The sequence below is a fragment of the Bombus fervidus genome, chromosome 15, assembly GCF_041682495.2.
Source record: "Bombus fervidus isolate BK054 chromosome 15, iyBomFerv1, whole genome shotgun sequence".
NCBI classification, from domain to species: Eukaryota; Metazoa; Arthropoda; class Insecta; order Hymenoptera; family Apidae; genus Bombus; species Bombus fervidus.
Genome location: NC_091531.1, coordinates 4,035,470 through 4,054,665, shown reverse-complemented (window position 1 = coordinate 4,054,665; position 19,196 = coordinate 4,035,470). Strand labels below are relative to the sequence as shown.

Here is a 19,196-nt window from a genome sequence, read left to right as displayed (position 1 = left end):
CCAGTCAAAGATGTAGTATCGATTATTGGTAATTACAGGGTAGTGAATTTTATCAATTAAGCTAAACTAAATTTCAGTATTATTTTAAATTAAATTTTTATTTATTTTAGTTAAACTTAATATTATATACCAATTCCAAATCAAAGCTTTTAAATACAAAAGCTTTGTTACTTAAAAAATATTATTATATTTAATTAAATTGTAATGTAAATTAATTAAATATTATTATTATTAATTTACATTACATCCAAATTATATGAAAATAATGCGATATAATAAATGATTGCGCAACTCATAATATTGATTCCAGTAATTATTTTTAGCCCTACATTTTCTAATTTTTGGAGTCTAACATATTTCTGATTTCTTTCTTAAACTCAGTATATTTTATGCAATACTTCTAATATTACTGTTTACGTACAATGTATGTTACAGCGTTAATTCCAAGAATAAAGAAAATCATTAATAAGCAAAAAATAATATTAAGTTAAAATGCAACCAAAATCCGATATTGAATATACATTTCATCCGCAGTCATTGTACTCACACATTATTTTTTTCAATAACTGAAAAATTAAATGTTGACACTGTAAACACATTAGGGGATCTAGAACAAACACATTCAAGCATATTTGACAATATAGAAAATGCAATGTTTAATTCTACATTCAAAATTTTACTCTGTATTTTTTAATAACAAATCGAAGGTATCAATTATACTTGATAATTTATAAAAATACATTACTATGTTCCTACTAAAATATCAGGAATGATAATTCAAAGAAAGGATTCACATTTTCGCGCGCAGTATCGATAAGGTCGGCCAAGTGACGAATCTAAGCTAGTTAACCCCCACTTTTTGTTACTTATATCAATCGATACTTCTTTATCGACTGTGCAGTCAGTAAGTCTCCTCAGCGGTCTCGAGCACTGCAGTTGTCGTGACACATTGTGTCGTATTGTGTCGCAATAATATCTTCAAGCTCCTCCTAAAAAAACGAGAGTGAAACAAGCGGTTCGCCAGCACGAGATACGTTCGAACAGAACTAATTCGTGGACTTCTCTCGTACGTATACCATGTAAAACTATGATGAGCCGTGTGTGCTGATACTAAACTGGTGGATGATTTCGACCGAGAAAGTCTTACTTTCAGTTGCCTTCCGGTTTCTTTTTTCTCCGCGGTATTCTTACCTTTATTTTCCTCACAAATTCAATGCAGATATGCGTTAAGTGTCGACACGAGTCTTCATTTTTGGAAGTACCCTCTTTCATTTCGGTGATGGATTAAGAACAACGTGGTTCAATCATCAATCTCAGGTGAGTTCACTTGTTCTGTATCGGTAGAGCATCTTTTTATAGGAATATAATATCGAGTATGGTTCATTGTATTTAATCTGTCACTTAATATTCTAGAATGAATTATTTAGTTACTTATTAGTTGCTTAACCCAGGTATGATTTATGTTTATATGGCAAATGCAGTATGCTTACACATAATTTGAATAAAGTAAAATTTCGAACTTATAATTTACATATAATAATATATTCATTTATTGACATTGTATCCCGATTACTTAGTTTATAATACATATAATTGGAAAAATAGAACCATTGGGATGGATAACTGATGTGAGGGAACTAACTATTACGAGGGAAAGAAAGCAGAGTCAAAGATTGAATGGCGAAGTACTTAATATTCCATAAATTTAAGTATACGAATTATTAAAACCTAGTTGAATGTATGTTTCTTTAAAATTGCGGGGAATAAGCGCTTCTCATGGATGAAAATGATGAATGGAAGAATACACGAAATTGGAAAGTATTAAGCACACGAATTAACAAAAAAAAGATAAATATGAATTATATAGAATTAAAACAACTAAAAGAATTAAATAATAAAAAATTAATAAACAAAAATGATAAAATTACAAAATTTCATTAATTGAAAAATTGTGGTTAAGAATTTCTGTTCAATTTAATACTCAGTTAAATTAATGAATGAGTAAGTATGAATGAACAAGGAAATAGAATTATTATTAAATTCTTAATAAATATTGGTACAACGAATCCAAAGTTGATCAAGGTTAAGTTTGTAAACAGAGTCGACTATGTAAATAAATATGTTTTCTCGTCTGAATCAATCAGCTAATATATGGATAATTAGAAAATCATTATCTCTGCTTAACAAAATATTTAACACATTGTAAAATAGTTAACAAAATTCATGTGGGTGAAAATTTTTCTGTTGATAACGTGGTTGTGAAATTTCAAGGATACCTTAGTTTCTCTTTTAGATTTACGTTTAACGTTCTCTAGACAACGAATTTATCGAGCAGGATATTGTTCGCGACATAAAGATATGTACATACGAGTATATCCAATAACTTTTTATGGAACAAAGTTTAAACACGTATCACATATAATTTCTTAACATGAGAAGGTTTTCTACTTATCTTATCTCGTGCAAACAATAATTAATACATTTATGTACTTCTAGTGTATAAACAAGAAAGAAACATATTAATGTTTAATAGATATATTCAGTAAATACTTAAAGCATAATCTCTCTATTTGAAAGCAAATTTAAGTCAACATTATTTTTGTTAGGAATTATATGTAACTACTTTAATAATGAAAATTTTAACATTCAACTGTAATAATTCAATAATATGAGTAAATATATAATAACAATTCAAACATAAATATACTATTGAACGTAAATATTATATACATATATAATAATGGCAAAAACATAAAATATGGCTTTACTCTTTGATTAAAAAATAATTCAAATTTTAATATAGAAGTATTTGATCCTAACGACGAACGAATCCTATAATCTATAAAATATGGAATTCAACGATAAATTGCCATATTCACGAAGCAAGAATATATTTGAAAACACAGTTTCGTTACCCGATTAAAAAACATACGAAACGCCGCGTCGCACTTATTTGCTTCCCGTTAAACTTTTAATCATTGAGAGCACGATAATACGTGTCGAGAGTCATTCATTAATAAAAATATTCGTGATTTCTAACGAGAGTCTGTAAATTATCCGCGAGATGCCCCGCGGATGACCTTCCATTTATCATCATCATTAAGTTGGTACACATGCAACTTCTCAAATTTTTATGCAATCTTCTTAATGCGTATTTAAATGCATGTGGTTTGTATTTCATGCGTTGCATCATTGGAAATTCGGTTGATAACAAAGTATACTGTATTACTGTCTCTAAATTCGGAGGTTAACCATTCATAAAGGCGCGCGCACATTGTAATGTTCGCACATTGCCACTGTCCATCGACCGGCACGTAGCAATTTTGAACATGAAACAACACGGTAATAACAGTGAAAATACGGAGTATTATTTTCACAGAGGAAACAAAGGTAAAAATTACTGCATTTCAGAGATTACTTAACCCGTTTAAATATACATAGCTTCCACTTGTATAACAACTTTCGAAGATCATAAAGGAACGAACTGTTCCTCACTTTAAGTGAGTCATCCCTCGACTGCAACTGACGGATTATATAATGAAGAAGTGTATAGCAACATGTGCGACAACCACGTAACTGTACAGAGTAGTAACTGTGACATAATCGACGATAGAATAATTCTACGTGAAAAAACAACTGGAAAATATAGAATAAAATTTATTTATATGGCGCTTCGTTTTCGAGAAAATCGAGTTTGAAAGTTTGTCAAGTATCGTTAATTTAGATATTAATGTATTTAAAAGTTCCTTTTTTCCTATGAAAATAGAATATGAGGTTCGTTCAGCTAAAATTAGCACCGTTGAAGAGCACCGCCTCAGATTGAGAGAGCAATGATCGCTTTCGCGCTTTTTTCCTGCTACGCGTCCCGGCTAGAAAGGCACTTGCTGCCTCTTGCAGACACGTCACGCATCCTCTCGCCTGTACTTAGTGCTCGCGTATTAGGCAAATTTATGTGGAAATATATTAACATCGAATAAGAAAAAATACCAACAAAATTAACATTATTATATTTATATTTATCATTTATACGAACGATTTCTCTTATCTTTTACGTGACCTTATTGAATAACATGCAACTTAGGAAAATGTCACACGTCATACAGAGACTTGGAACAAGTGTGTATATCCATAATTGGCGCAATAAATCAGTAGAATGAATCATCAATCGTTACTCAGAAGTGAAACCAGAAAGAAAAATATGTAATTGTTCGAACTAAATAATCTCGCATCAATAGCTTTTGTATTAAATTAAATTAATTATTCGCTGCTACAATACATATAACGATGTTAACACTAACCTTACCATACCCAGTCAAATAACCTATATCAAAATTTAATTTAAAATTGTACTCATTATTATTTCTTTTATTCGTCTAACTTTATGTAAATTCTTATATTAACAAAAATTGGGAAATTGACTAGTCGTATAATATAAGAATTTACATAAAGTTCAATGAACAAAAGACATAACAACGAATATACAATTTTAAGCGAAATTTTGAAACAGGTCATTTGACCAGGTAAGATTAGCATTAAAGAAAACAAGTTTTTATGTCTTTATGATTTTTTGCAAGAGCTCCGCATTAAAATGTTAAATTGGTGTAATACACGTAATGTACATATTAATATACGGTGGCTGCAAGAGTAAATTACGAGTTTGTATATATTACCTTAAATTGCAGTTAACACTCTTAGATTTAATCGCACTTTTTTTTTTTTTTTTTTTTTGCATATAGTTCACAGGATAATCATTTAACCAATTAGCTGTTGCCGACGTCTTGGAAATGGTTTTCTTTTTTTATTTAATTTATATTTTACAATTTGTCCAGCTGTACATTTGGTAAATTTTTCTAACTCTTGGAAATGTGTATACCTAAAATGTGTCGCAAAAAGTAAGCCATAACGAGTATACTCGTAAAAAAACAATTAACTAGTTAACATATTGACACCACGTTTTAATTTTATTTTAGCGTATAATTATTTTCGATTATAGCTTTTTTCTCAATTAATTCGCTGCGTGTACGAAATCTCTATTAACAATATACATATATATATTATAATATTTAGTAATAACAATCGATATAACTTCAGATCTATTAATTATGACAAAATCAAATATATCAATATATATTGTAAATGTGTTCGTAGGAAGCAGTAAATCGCAAGAACTGCTAAGATGCCGATAGATTTCTTGGACCGGCTTCCATTGCCAAGTACCCGGCTGTATTTGGCAATAAGCTTCGCCGTGTTATCCTGTTCGGTATACTATGCCGATCAAATCGTCAAAGACCCGGCATGGAAGATCACCAACACTTTCGTGAACGCCGAAAATGACTCGGCCAACTACACCGACTTCGATCCGAGGAGTTCGGCGATGTATTTGAAGGATTTAGTCGAGTGCATGGTCATCGAGCCTATCTGCGTCTGGGTAAGTGGTACAGGACGATTCATTCGCACGAATTTGGTTCTCGGTCTGATGTCCTCAAACACAGAGATTCCATTTACTCTTATGAAAATGTAGGATATTTCTGGGAGAAGTGGACTTCGTTATTATCATGGTTTTAATATTAGAACTATCAGTCGAAATGACTGGTCTTGGGTTTTTTGTTTTCGCAGATAATAAAATCATGATTTTATCTCTTATTTTCACGTTATCCGAATAAAAATTTGCCCAACTCCGATTCGAAGTGTATTCATCGACGCACTGTGAATTTTTATGCATTTTTAAGCATAGTAGAATCCCATATGAACTAGCCTTCGTAATTATCAAGACACTTGCCAAAATTAAGTAACAAAAGATGAGAAAAAATATGTGTGTACTTGTAATATGTGTATATTTCTCCTGTGATCTTAACTTATGAACCGATGTGTACTTAGATATTTGAGTTTCGACGTGTTAAAAAAATAACTACTCACTATAAAATAACATCCAGTCGTGTTCACCTATGTATTTATTTGCCTATATTTGATAACACGGAACTCGCAAAGTCACGACAAGGTAAAATAATTTTATACGTTCGGACGGTGTAATGTTCACATATTTACGTGCAAAACTTTCACGCTATCATAATTAGAACACGAATGTGAGAAATGAAAGATAAGGCTCTTACCCGGAAGTATTCTTAAGTTCAGGCTACCTTTTTTGTCAATGCTCTTATTACGAACAAGAGCTTAAATTGCGTCTTAGAATTTTCTAAGATTAGAATTTTCTTGATTATTTAATCAAGATGGATATTGACATAAAAATTCAACAAGCGATTCAAAGTCATTTTTACTACATCAGAAAAAGAGCAATGCTACTATTAAATATACATATTCTAAGAAATTAACGACAGATTTGAGATAACATCAAATACTTCTCTATCATTTTTGCATAGTGCATGAAGAATATTTAAAAAAAGGAAACAAAAAAGAATAGTTTCTTTCCTATATATTAATTGTATTCATTTAATGTACGGAATGACTCAGCCTCTTCCGGCCAAACGTTGTCGGTATATTCTATAACGAACGTTCATAAGTCAAGATAAGAAAAAGATGTTATATAAATGTATGTCATTGGAAATATTTTTAAATACACAAATACATGTAACATACAAAAATATGTTAAATACGTAACAAAGAAAGAAAAAATACACGAAATGACCGGTACCATAAGAAATAAATAGAATGGATACATTAGGAATATTTATGTCTGATAATAATCAAAATATGCCACGGTATTATTTCTACAATTCTAACTAGAATTCCGTTTCAAAATTCCGTTTTACCATTCCTATCGATGGAAGCTTAACAAGCGATAAGAAAAAGTTGATTCTACGTTCCTTTCTAAACTGTATCGATAACTATATTGCCGGAAAAAATTGAGACACCCTGTATATTTCAGATTTTCTCCTTCTACAAATACTGAGAACATACAGGAATTTTTTCTAAAATTAATATTCATTTTTATTTAGATAGACACATAATTACGTTGAATATATCTATTTCAATTAATATTATTCGAATTACTTTACTTAATATATAGAATGTTAAGGTTATGTATCACGTACAAACCTGTAGTACGTTAAAAACATTAAGTTATCCCAAAAGTTTCTTTCGTCTTTATAAGGAAATAATAGAGGCACAACATTTTTTGTTTTACACTTTCTTCTATTACTACAAAATGAATCATACATAATTCAGTAAAATAATATAAAAGAAAGAATGTTGTGCGTCTATTATTTACTTGTAAAACGAAAAAAAACTTTGGGGACAATCTAGTACACTTAAAGAAGAAGAAACGAAAGAGAAATGTTCTTTCACTTTACACACCTATTTTTAATCAAATTTTATTTCTACGAAAGTAATCAAGCAGTGCGTCCATTTTAGAAGCCAATAACATCCGGCGAATATGTATCACGCGCATTGAACGAAATATAGCAGAACACGTGGCCAATGAGTACGTGTCCCCTCAGGGGCAATTTATATCGACCATTCCATAACTAGCAAACTTTCTCCTTTCTCCTGGTGTTACTACCATGATAAATGCGTCGTTTCTGAGTAAGTAAACGATCTGTCTCAGCCAACATACAACTAGTCCCGTTTTCAGTTTCTCGAAACGTATCCTTTCTCGCTCTCTATCACACAGATCAGGTTACGAAAGTATTCTATCGCGCGTATACGCTACTATATAGGTTTTCTAGCGAAACATAAAGTAAAACAGACGAATTCCGGGACAATAATTATGGAATTATTATATAGATTTATAATAAATTTATAATTAACATATAGATTATAACTCGATTGATTTATTTATTTCAGTGATAGTCTAACAAAATATATATATACCTTCGAAAAAATTTGTCTAACACGACATAAATTGAGTTTGTCAATCTGAAGTTGCAAGCAGAACCAATAACCCTTGAACACTCAACAAGCAATATCGACTTCTAATAATATATCTTGACACAGTTTCTTTAATGATACTTAAGGCACGGAGAAAAGTTCGGAGATGTACTTTAAATTCTAAAAAGTAACAATAAAAGAAGTTTAAAGAGTTTTTAATTCTTTATCGTACTTTGTATAACGATATTCTTTTGACAAATTTTTCATTTATTTTTTAACAAGACAGGTAATTAATTTTTCCGATAAAAAGTTCGACTAAAATGTTTCCAATAATTCTGATAACCGATACTGCAATATTATTTTCTCCCAACATTAGAAAAAAAATTAGAAAAATAAAAATAGAAAGTGCGATTATATTTACTACAACGTTAAAAAATTTGCTGATGTAAGCTTCCGACCTACAAAGAAACGAGGAATTTTTTAGGTGTCATTAACCTTTCGAATAGTTTATTAAACACGCGTTTCTCGTTCGTCGACGTGGGTAAAAGTTACAAGCATACGCAATTATTCTATCACTATGACTTCATATACTTAACTATGCTTACATATTTTCGCAAATGAAGTCGCAGCCATCGTCTTACGCGCGTGGTAACACCGTGCAAAAAGTAACTCCGTGTAATTCCACCTGTTTTTCTGTTATTATACTAGAAAACCTGTGTTTTAAGAAAAACACGATTTATTTTTTAAATATGGGTTACGTTAACTCTCAGTGAGCAAGCTGGATCGTTTGCATCTGTATATCATTTTTTCAAAAACAAAATAATTCTTTTTATAATACGTACGAATAGCTCTTCCTTTACAAATTTTTGGACGAATATAAAATTATAATAATCGACGTACTCAATTATTTTAACCATTTGTCACGTCTTAAGAGGAATAAATCACAATTTACAACGCATTTATAAATCATCTTATGTATATTCCAATAGTTTTTTCTCCCGGAAATATTGCAAATCAATGCAAAACGTATAGTTAATGTTATTCCCTAAAGGCTTAAGGAAGCAAATAATTAGGAAAAAAGCGCATTCACACAATGACTGGGCATGAGTAATATTGAGATCCACAAGGGTAATCAATGTCAGGATTAAAAAATCGTGCTGACTCTTCTTTTCGTTTTTCTTTTATTCTTCATTTGATGTTAATATATGAGAAACGCAAAAGAAAATGCATTCGCAGATAGAAAAATGTCAGCATAGGAAATAACTGTAGTCCATGCAAAACTGAACATTTGAATTTGCAAATCGATATTACCCGTACAGTACATATGACATACGTGGCCTTTACACGCATAGAATAACTAATTTCGGCTTATAAATTAGTATGTAAATCTAACTCGGACGGATGCTTACCAAATATGATTGTAACAAGTTAAAAATAAATGAAAAATACGAAGCGTTGAAATTTTATAGCGAATCAGATATATTTTTATTATTAGATCGGTACATATGAAATTTTGTTTCTTTGAAGTTTGAATCTGTCAGGGCATTCATTATCAATCACTAAACTGCTAACTCTGTTACGGTTCTCGACTTTTTATACTTCAATGTTGTTTCCACTTTAGCGACCAAAAACGATTTTTAATGTTTCAGAAAAATGTAATTCTTTATTCGACAAAATAATACAAATAATTCTCGATATAAGAAATATAATAAATTTCTCTACAACGTCAAATCTATCTGAAACCATTCTGCGATCTTAATTCTCTATAAAATAATCGTTTCAGGCTAATAAATTGTTCCACATTCTCGAATCAAATTTAAAGATTGAAATAACCGACGCTTCGGTTGAAACTAAAATTATCTGTCCTTTCAAGTCAGTTTGGCAGACAGCAACGTTGTTGTTATACGACTTGTACCAGACGTTGGTTCTTACTTCCTACCTTCCTTGCCAAAGGGAAAAAATTCTTCTGATACAATCAAAGCTACCGATAAATAAACAAGGTGAAAACAAAGTGTTTAAATTTACGAGTGTAAAAAATTCCAGTAAATATTTACGGTAGAGTCGACATCATTGATTGGTAGGATCTGAAAAGATGTCAAGGTCAATGTCCCGCACGATTTCATGTACATATGACGCATATACATGTGACGCTCAGCATTGGTTTCAAAGATCTACGTGAAAAAAGTATTTTTAATGCTATCTTCATTGTACTTTTTTAAGATGTAGGTTAGATTAAGATATATTAGATATTTTTTAAGATATCTCTTAGAACAAGAGAAAGAGAATTTTTAACCAATAGAAAAGCTATAAAAGTCAATAGGTTCTCCACAGATATTTATTCCATATTTGCCTCAAGTTTCATTATACGACTTTCTCTAACGTCCCTAATTTTTCTTCTTTTTCTTCAGTTTTAACAATCTTTCCCTGTGTTTTTTCATAACCTTGGAAGTTACACATGTGACAGTCACATGTGACCCAACAGCAAATGAATTTCGTTCTAATTCGCCTTCCCTGGTAAAGACACAGAAATGTTTCATAGCATTTTAGAAATTATCCACTCTTCTTGGTTATTTTCCTGTCATATACACAGTTTTTTTTTTATTTATTTATTTATTTAATTTGTACTTTACAATTTGTCCAGCTGAATATTCGGTAAATTTTTTCTAACTTTATTGTTAAATAACATGTGGATAACCTAACTCTCCAACCTAACCCTCCTAACCAACATAACCCTCACCGGAATACCATTTTCGATTTTATTTCTTTAGTGAAGTCAGAGGGGCGTTTCCTTTTTAGTCTTATCTATACACAGTGACTATAAAAAGTATTTGCACGATTCGAGTCAAAATTATAAGTACTTACACGTTGAACTTAATCCCATTACTAATTATTAGAACACGGATCTTTATGCAGGTTCCTATTTTTCAAACTATAATTGAAAAACTAGTTCCTCCAAGATTGTTTTATCTATCATGTTTTACAGAAAGTACTATAATTTGGATATTTGATATATTTTTTTATATTATACGTGTTGCAGCGTAACAATACGATTCTAAAGCCATCAAGTCTTTGGAAATAGTTTAAAGAAACGGCAAGTGCTTATAACGAACGATATGGAATTTTTTGAATCTTAAAGTTAACGCGGTTTATCATTAATCACTTTTATCACACGTTTATCATTGTTTTCACAAACTGTTAATCGAACACTCGAGCGTCTCACGCGATCACCTCAAGGACTATCGCTATCCTGATGTGACCGAAACGTAGAAGTTGGAGTTTCTCCTTCTTTGTAACGTGCACTCGCCAATTACTTCCTCCATCTCGAGAAAATGCCAAATCTCGAAATTCCAGTGTCCACACCTAGTGACTTTCCTAAGTCAAAACATCGTTTCTAATATTATCGATCCGCAGTAGAGGACTTGCTCGAGTAAATACACATTTTTTCTACAAATCTACGTCCCTATCCTATTTCTCTTTCCGAACTGTCTATCGTATTATGTTACACTTTGAGGCAGTCGAGTAAAAGCGTTGAATTCTCACTTCTAGGAAGACTCTACATCTGCTTTATTGTTTAGTTATCCTATTCCTCGAAGTAATTAAATATTGTTTAATAGTATATCAATTTGAAGGCTTTCTCAGCCTCGTAGCTTTTTTAGCAACATGCCTTGCACAAATGATGCAACGGGATATGGACAGATCAATTTTCGTGATTGTAGAAATATCCATAGCCCGATGGCTTCGAAGCTCTGTTCTAATGTAACGCTGCCAGCGTGCCAATCTGAATTTAATTTACACTGTACTTATACTTGTATCTATTCATATATTTATACTTACTTAAATATATTTCTATTACACGAGATAATCTCGACAAAAAGTTCGCGTGAATTTGATCCCTCGCACTGTAACGATATGCGTTTTGTATAATTTTACATTTTTTCATCTCCCATAAATGCATAACGATCCGCAGTTTGCCAATTACGATATTCTAATATTTTAATTATAATTTTAATATCGATGATATATTATTTCTATTTTGGTAATCTTTACGCTTAAAATATTCTTTGTTCTTATTTTCGATAGACCTTAATCAACATGGCGTACTGCGTGCTAATGCTGATGGCTAAAACAGTTAAGAAGGTCGTATTCACCGAATTCCGAGCCTCCGAAACGCAACACCTAAAGGACAAGTTTTGGAACTTCGTGTTCTACAAATTTATCTTCGTATTCGGCGTGTTGAATGTGCAGTACATGGACGAGGTGCTAATGTGGTGGGCCTGGTTCAGCGCGCTTGGCTTCCTAACTCTCCTCAGTCAACTATGCAAGGATCGATTCGAATACGTAAGTGACATACTGTCTGCTGACAATTGCTGAGTTGACCGTGATCCAAATTTCATTAAACACTTCCCAGGATGCTCTAAATTTTTCTTAAAGCAGCAAGTATTTTGAATTCCTCTAAATGAATCCTTAGATATATTGTTATTAGGAAACAATATTGATAAAATATTTGTTTTCAGTATATCTCTATTTAAAGTTCGAAGCTAAAGCTTAGAGCATATTAGGATTCTAAAAGAAATTAAAATATATAAATATTGCATTTATGATATTACTATTACTTATATTACTTATAGCATTGAAACTGTAATCAATTACGTTGAGAGATGACGCTTATGATATTCTTATTTCGCAGGAAAATGTACAACAAAATTTGCTTCGTCCACGAAGTACTCCAAACTTTTGAACAAAAACTTATAACGTAGATTTAATAGGGAAAAAATATCAAACAGATAATTCTGAGACTTGGCATTACCATCGAGTTCCAACTTCTTAAATTTTTTCAAGACCTTGATAAGCCATATCGTAGTAAACAGCTGAATATCTTAGCATATTTTAAACAGGAACGTGAATTCAGAACGCACGCGTTATTAAAGTTGGCACGTGCCCCAAACAACATCTTGCGAAATTTCTCGACAGATCTGTATTGTATTGTCTCTCTGGTAGGCACACATGCTACGTAGTATCTTTCTGTCTATACCTTTCGCGTGTATTTTCACGATGAATCAATTTCGCTTGTTTATTTGGTTTAACTAACTACGTGAGAAGTTCGACGGGTTAAATAAATGGCCAGCAATGATCTTGAAATTACAGTAGCGCTTATCTGGCCAGTTATCGAAAGGAATACAAAGGAATAGGTATATATATATATATATATGTACTTCTAGAAAATACTCGATATCTTTCTTCCACCTTGAACGCACATGTAGTAAAGATACTTTATACGTTTATATACGTACGTATGTATGTATGTATGTATGTATTCTATTTTCTGCTGAGGATGGGTTGCTATGTGCCCTTGGCATCACAGGCAGCATCCCTTGAAGAAGTCGCTTCAGAGGTCATTGGCCCTTATATTACCCAACGAACTTTCCAGTCTTTTATTTCGTTTCATTTCCTGGGTACCCTGAGGCATCCTTTTATACAGAGTATATATTAGTACAACCGGCCAGGGAATGATTCTACGTTAAAAAGTAAGTTGAAAAGAAAGGATAAGATTTTTTCGTTTAAGGCTCAGCTTCTGAGCTCATTAAGTATAAAAATCTTATACTCGATCAAGTCTCAATTCATAGTGAATTTCAATAATCGATTGTACTGCCATTTACCAGACACCCTATATACGCATATATGTGTATATATATATATATGTATATTCTGTTTATTTTTCGATTTTACAGTCTGGAAGAAGGACTTGGCTTACGTATTTCCAACTCTCACCAACTCCCGTAATTTTTTTAGAGTACGGATCACATTATGCATGAATACTGTATTATTTATTGTCGTATAAAAAATCTATCCAGGAGAAAGTTGCACTGTTCGAATGAGCACATGGAATATTGGAAATAGTTTCTTTTTTTTCTCTCTCGAGATCTTAAGGTCATTATTTTTTTTTTTTTTTTTTTTGCTGTTGAAAATCCTTAATTTATTTTTGGATATTTTCGTAGAGCGTAAAAAATCAAATTCGCTGACCTACAGAACTATACCATTTAGATCGTTTAGTTTTGAGATATTGGCGTCTGTATGTATTAAAATCTTGGGTGATATCTCGATGCACACGGTATCTCAAATTACGCAGTATACTGATTCTTCACGTTCGAGTGTAAACAGAAATATCATTTGCAATGACGAGCGATAAGGCAGTAGATGATCGCTTAGTATGTCTTTAGTTCTATTGGGACTGTTGAATTTAACAAAATGCGTTGCATACTACAGGAAGAAGTAGATATTGTACTGATGTATGGTGAAAGGCATCAATCTTTACAAGAAAAGGCTTTACCAAAGAAACGTCAAGCTAAGCGATTATGCACTACCTTATCGCTTGCGGTTGAAACTAATATTTATGCCTACATATGAACGTGAAAAATCACGGCATCGTGTAACCCAAGATACCATATAAAATTTGTATACATTTAGTCGGAAATATTTTAGAACTAAACGATAGAAATGGTATGGTTCTCTTGGTAGTTGAATTTATTTTTTCACTTTCTACAAGAATATCTAAAAATAAATATAGGATTATTAACAAAAAAATACTAGTGATCTTGAAATTTCATAAAAAAAGGATCATTAGGAAAGGCTATTTTCAATATTATACGTGCTCCTTGAAACAGTGCAACTTTTTCCTGAAAAGTTTTTCATGCAACAACAAACAACGCAGATATTTAAATGACCCCATTTAATTGGTCCACGCTGTATATATGGTCGTCCATTTATATTTTACATATTTTTTACTTCAGGAAAATGTTCAATAAAATAATGACAAGGTTGTAAATGTTACAAAACTACAGTAAATGCATATAATGTATGTTATCTGTATTTAAAAATCATTCTTCGTATTTTTGCCAGAATTCTGAAAATTTGTTCAACAATAGAACTGAAAGATTAAAAAAAAAGAGATATCTTGGCGCGCAGAGTGGTTGGAATCTTTAGTATAAAAACAAAGAATCTCGGCTCCGTTATGTAATGAATTCGCGTGAATCCCGTTAGTATAATCGAATAGAGGTAACCAGGTTATACCTCTCTGCAGCTAGACGACATTCAATTTTCCTTGATCTGTCTCGCGCCATTTTTTAATTCTTTAAAACATGTTACTCCAATATTTACTTAGTTAAACTTTGATACGTAAATAAAGCTATTTCTCAGATTTATTAATGATATATTTTACTAATTAGTAATTATAGTTAATAATAAGTACAATTCAGTAAGTTAAAGTTAAGTCAATAAATTAGTATTCGACTGAAGATATTAGATATTTTTTATAATAATTTTGTTACAATTAAGTTATAATTAAGTTGTTAATACTAATAATTAGATTGTAATGTATAATTTTTCTGTTTGCATTTAATCACATAATTGAACAAGAAGTACATGTTCCATAACATTTTTTCAATGTACACGTTAATTTCTCTAAATCTCTTTATTTAAATAATATACGTCTGAAGCTAAATACAGTAGAGTTAGATGTATTCCAATATATGGATTACATGGATTATTCTATTTGAATCTATATAATCTTTAACTATAGAATAGTAATGCTTTAATCAAATTGTCTAGTTAAGCTACATAACATTCTGCATAAATATTGTCATTATATAAACAGTAAAATTTCATATTAGTCAAATATTTACATAAAAATAAGTTAATCATTCTAATGAATAATAAAAAAATATTTGCTTTTTTTAAACAAATCACTTTTACAAATTACTGCCCATGACCTGATTTAATTAAAAGTAAGAATTAATATTAATAATAATCTATTTTAATATAAGTTATAAATTTAATATTAATTATTATTAAAAAATTTATTATTTCACATACATAGATAATGAAAAACATTACAGAACTTTTAATTATTATTTTCTAGTTATCGTTTTCGCCTACAACACCAGGTTGGAGTCATGCAAAACTTCTTGGCCTTCTCGCGACTATTCTTGCATTATCCTTCTTCATGTTACTGCTATGCACAGCTGCGGCGTTCTTCTTCGTTTCATTCAATACCTATACCTTCGCTGCAGCTGAGGTAATGTAAACCCTTGTGTGAAAGTAAATAATTCTTCATTTATCACAGTACTCGTGACAACTTCGAATACTTCAATTCTTTTTAGTAACTTTCATTTTTTTCCACTAACAGTATAGAAGTTATTATAACCATGTAATTCTAATAATGTATTTGCTTGTTAACAGTGCATTTTACTAAGTGTCAGAACAATTCATGTAATGGCCCGATACATAATTCATCTGTATGATACTCGAGGGGCTGGAACCTCTTTGCAACGCTCTTGGGACAAAAAGGGTCCTCTATCTTACTACACAGATCTAATAGCAGAACTAATGGTGCTAGGTGTAGATCTTGTTCACCATATTCACATGCTATTTTGGAGTAACATATTGCTAAGCATGGCATCCCTTGTAATCTGTATGCAACTTAGGTATCTTTTCAATGAGATACAACGCAAGATCACAAAACACAGGAACTATCTTGCTGTATTAAATCATATGGAACAAAAGTAAGTACACACTTTTTATAATTGTAATTAGTAGACTATGGATTTTTATACAAAATTTTATACAAATTTATATATTTTTATTTCTAGTTATCCAATGGCAACTCAGAAAGAGTTAGTAGATAACTCAGACAACTGCGCCATTTGCTGGGAGAGAATGGAAACAGCTAGAAAGCTACCTTGTGTTCATCTTTTCCACAATTCCTGTTTACAGTCTTGGTTAGAACAGGATACTTCCTGCCCAACATGTAGGCTTACCTTAAACATGCAACCTAGCCACCTTGTAAACACACAAGAATTATCAACTGAACTACAAACGCCAGCTAGGCGAAATGAGAATCATTTCTTTCATTTCGATGGCTCAAGATATGTATCCTGGTTACCAAGCTTCTCCGTTGAAGTTTCCCACAATAGACTACGTGCGAATAATTCTACTATTACACATAACAACTCGCAAATGGATACTATGATAAGACAGGTGCATTAACCATACATTTTTAATTATTGAAAACTAATACATTATAATTTTGGGAGAACCTCAATGGTTCAGTAGTAATTATTTTATTAGAATCTAATGACAAATACATAGTAGAAAAATACTGAAATTTCACTCACTGAACTCTGAATGGTACTCTATTACTATTAACTGGTTCAAACTGGGTTCATTCTGTATTCATTTATTCAAAAACTGCTACATATTGAACTTACTTAACTTCAAATTATAATTTTAAGTATAGTTTACTTTCATTTTATTCGCACATTTCTATTAATCAAATGGAAAAAGAGATGTTTATTTGAATTCTGTATCATTCATTATAATATTAATTTTGTATTATTATTTATTAAAACAGGTGCAGCAACTGTTTCCACAATTCCCCCGCAATCTAATCGTAGAAGACCTTAGAGGGACGAGATCAATCGAATGGACCGTTGCAAATATTCTGGATGGGGTCTTGATATCTCCTCATCATATAATCGAAGAACCGCAATTGGAATCCGTCCTTCAAATTCATACCAGTACCACAGGAACTAGTGTTTCTTCGAATACCCCTTCGATGCCGCTACCTTCAGATCCAAGATTTGATATTCCTCTTGCTGATAGGTACTTCTTTCATTTTTATCATTTATATCAGACATATATTTTAACCTTTTGCGTTCGAGGATTTTTTTCGTCAGGCGTAGCAGCAACTCCAGATGATTTAGCGTATATATGACGCGTGTCTTATAGGTAGCGTAAAATGATTTTATATATAAATTAACTCACAAAAACATTATATTCTAATAATTTATCTATATTTACATCTTTGAAAATATGATTTTATAATATTAATTTCTCTATTTTTTTGTATGATAATTTATAAAACATTCACTAAGATGCATCCTTGGATATAATTGGTCTCATTTCAACAGTTCAAAATTCTTAATTAACTTCATTTGAGCTAATTTCATTTCCAAAAACCATTTTTTTAGAGTTTCTAAGTTATAATAATATGAGGTGCAATAGTGTTATGGTAGTAGTAGTGTAGTAGTTGTGGTAGCCGGTATAGTTGTGGGTGATAGTGCTATTCTGCTCGTGTGGAGGCCGAGTTAGGTTCTGCTGCGGGTATAGATGTCGCTGCTGGAGATTTGAGATTAAATATTTTATCTCCCTTTTAAAGTCACTTTATACTTCCTAACAAAGAACATAAGGACCTAAGGAACCTATTTACGAACCAATATTGTACTCTTATTAACTGGAGATGTCGAAATCTAGCATAAACAGGGACTGTCGCCTCTCACTCGCCACTGGAGTTGCACCATAGAACGCCGTGGCGATTGAGAGTCGCCTCTCGAGCGCAAAGGGTTAAAGGAAAATCCATAAAGAAAATATAAGATATATTCAGAACAGATAATTTTATGTTCCAAATAATATTTTTAAATTTGTTAAATGTGTTTTATTTTCAAGTTATCCATTGTAATATAATTTGATTAATCTGAAAATATTCCTAATGAATAATTACAGCGGTGAAGAACCTTCCAGCCTAGGAGGACGGTTTTCCAAATTACCGTCCGAACGAGAACAATTCCTGCAGCGTCGCAAAGAACTCCTGAGACTCACTGCTAAGGAGAAATATCTCGAGAAGTGCCGAGAAAAGCATGAAGTTGACGAAAGTGTTTCTAATGCCACCTCTTAAAACAGGGAAAACAGAGAGATATATGCTGATAAAAAGTTCTTGATTTTTCGTGCTTCGTAGCGATTATCTTCTTCGAAGAAGAGTATAACGACTGATTTCCTTGAGTACACGTCCACCGACGACGTCCACTTATACTTTTTCCTCGCCTCCTTTTTGCGTTTGCTTACATGCAGTTCTTATTTTCTTTTTTTTTTTTTTTTTTTTTACTAGACTATATTCTCTACTCTTTGGTTTGTTCCTAAGCATTTTTGAATGATCTTAATTATTATTGCTCCTACAATGAGAACAATTTTTTAGGCACCAGTTCTCTTTTTTTTATTCACTTTTCTTTTCTTTTCTCCATAGTCTTCGCACTCATAAATATTGTATTCGCTTTCTTTGATTTTTGTCATATTAAAATCCCGATCTTTAGGAATAGTTTCCTTGAAAATTCTAGACTCCTTACTTGAAAAGGACAGTTTCCTTAAGAATACGTTTTTTGTTCTTAAGAAGAGGTAAGGACAATTAACTTAAAGTATTAACCATTTAATTCTTTAGCAATAATAAGAATTAACTTAAAAGTATTACTCGCTTAATTATTTTTAATTCTTTATTTATTAAAGTAATAATTAAGAAATGAAACTTTCCTGAGATCTTAATCTTT

The 19,196-nt window shown here is 31.5% G+C and overlaps 1 protein-coding gene across 1 annotated transcript; it reads left to right on the top strand.

The window, feature by feature from the left end:
* Positions 1-1,206: 1,206 nt before the first annotated feature.
* LOC139995256 (E3 ubiquitin-protein ligase AMFR) lies at positions 1,207-19,196 on the top strand. Its single transcript, XM_072018535.1, has 8 exons — positions 1,207-1,317; positions 5,149-5,428; positions 11,905-12,162; positions 15,740-15,895; positions 16,060-16,382; positions 16,470-16,857; positions 17,231-17,481; positions 18,382-19,196. Exons 2-8 carry the CDS (start codon positions 5,177-5,179, stop codon positions 18,551-18,553), a joined length of 1,800 nt encoding a protein of 599 aa, XP_071874636.1. The 5' UTR covers positions 1,207-1,317; positions 5,149-5,176; the 3' UTR covers positions 18,554-19,196.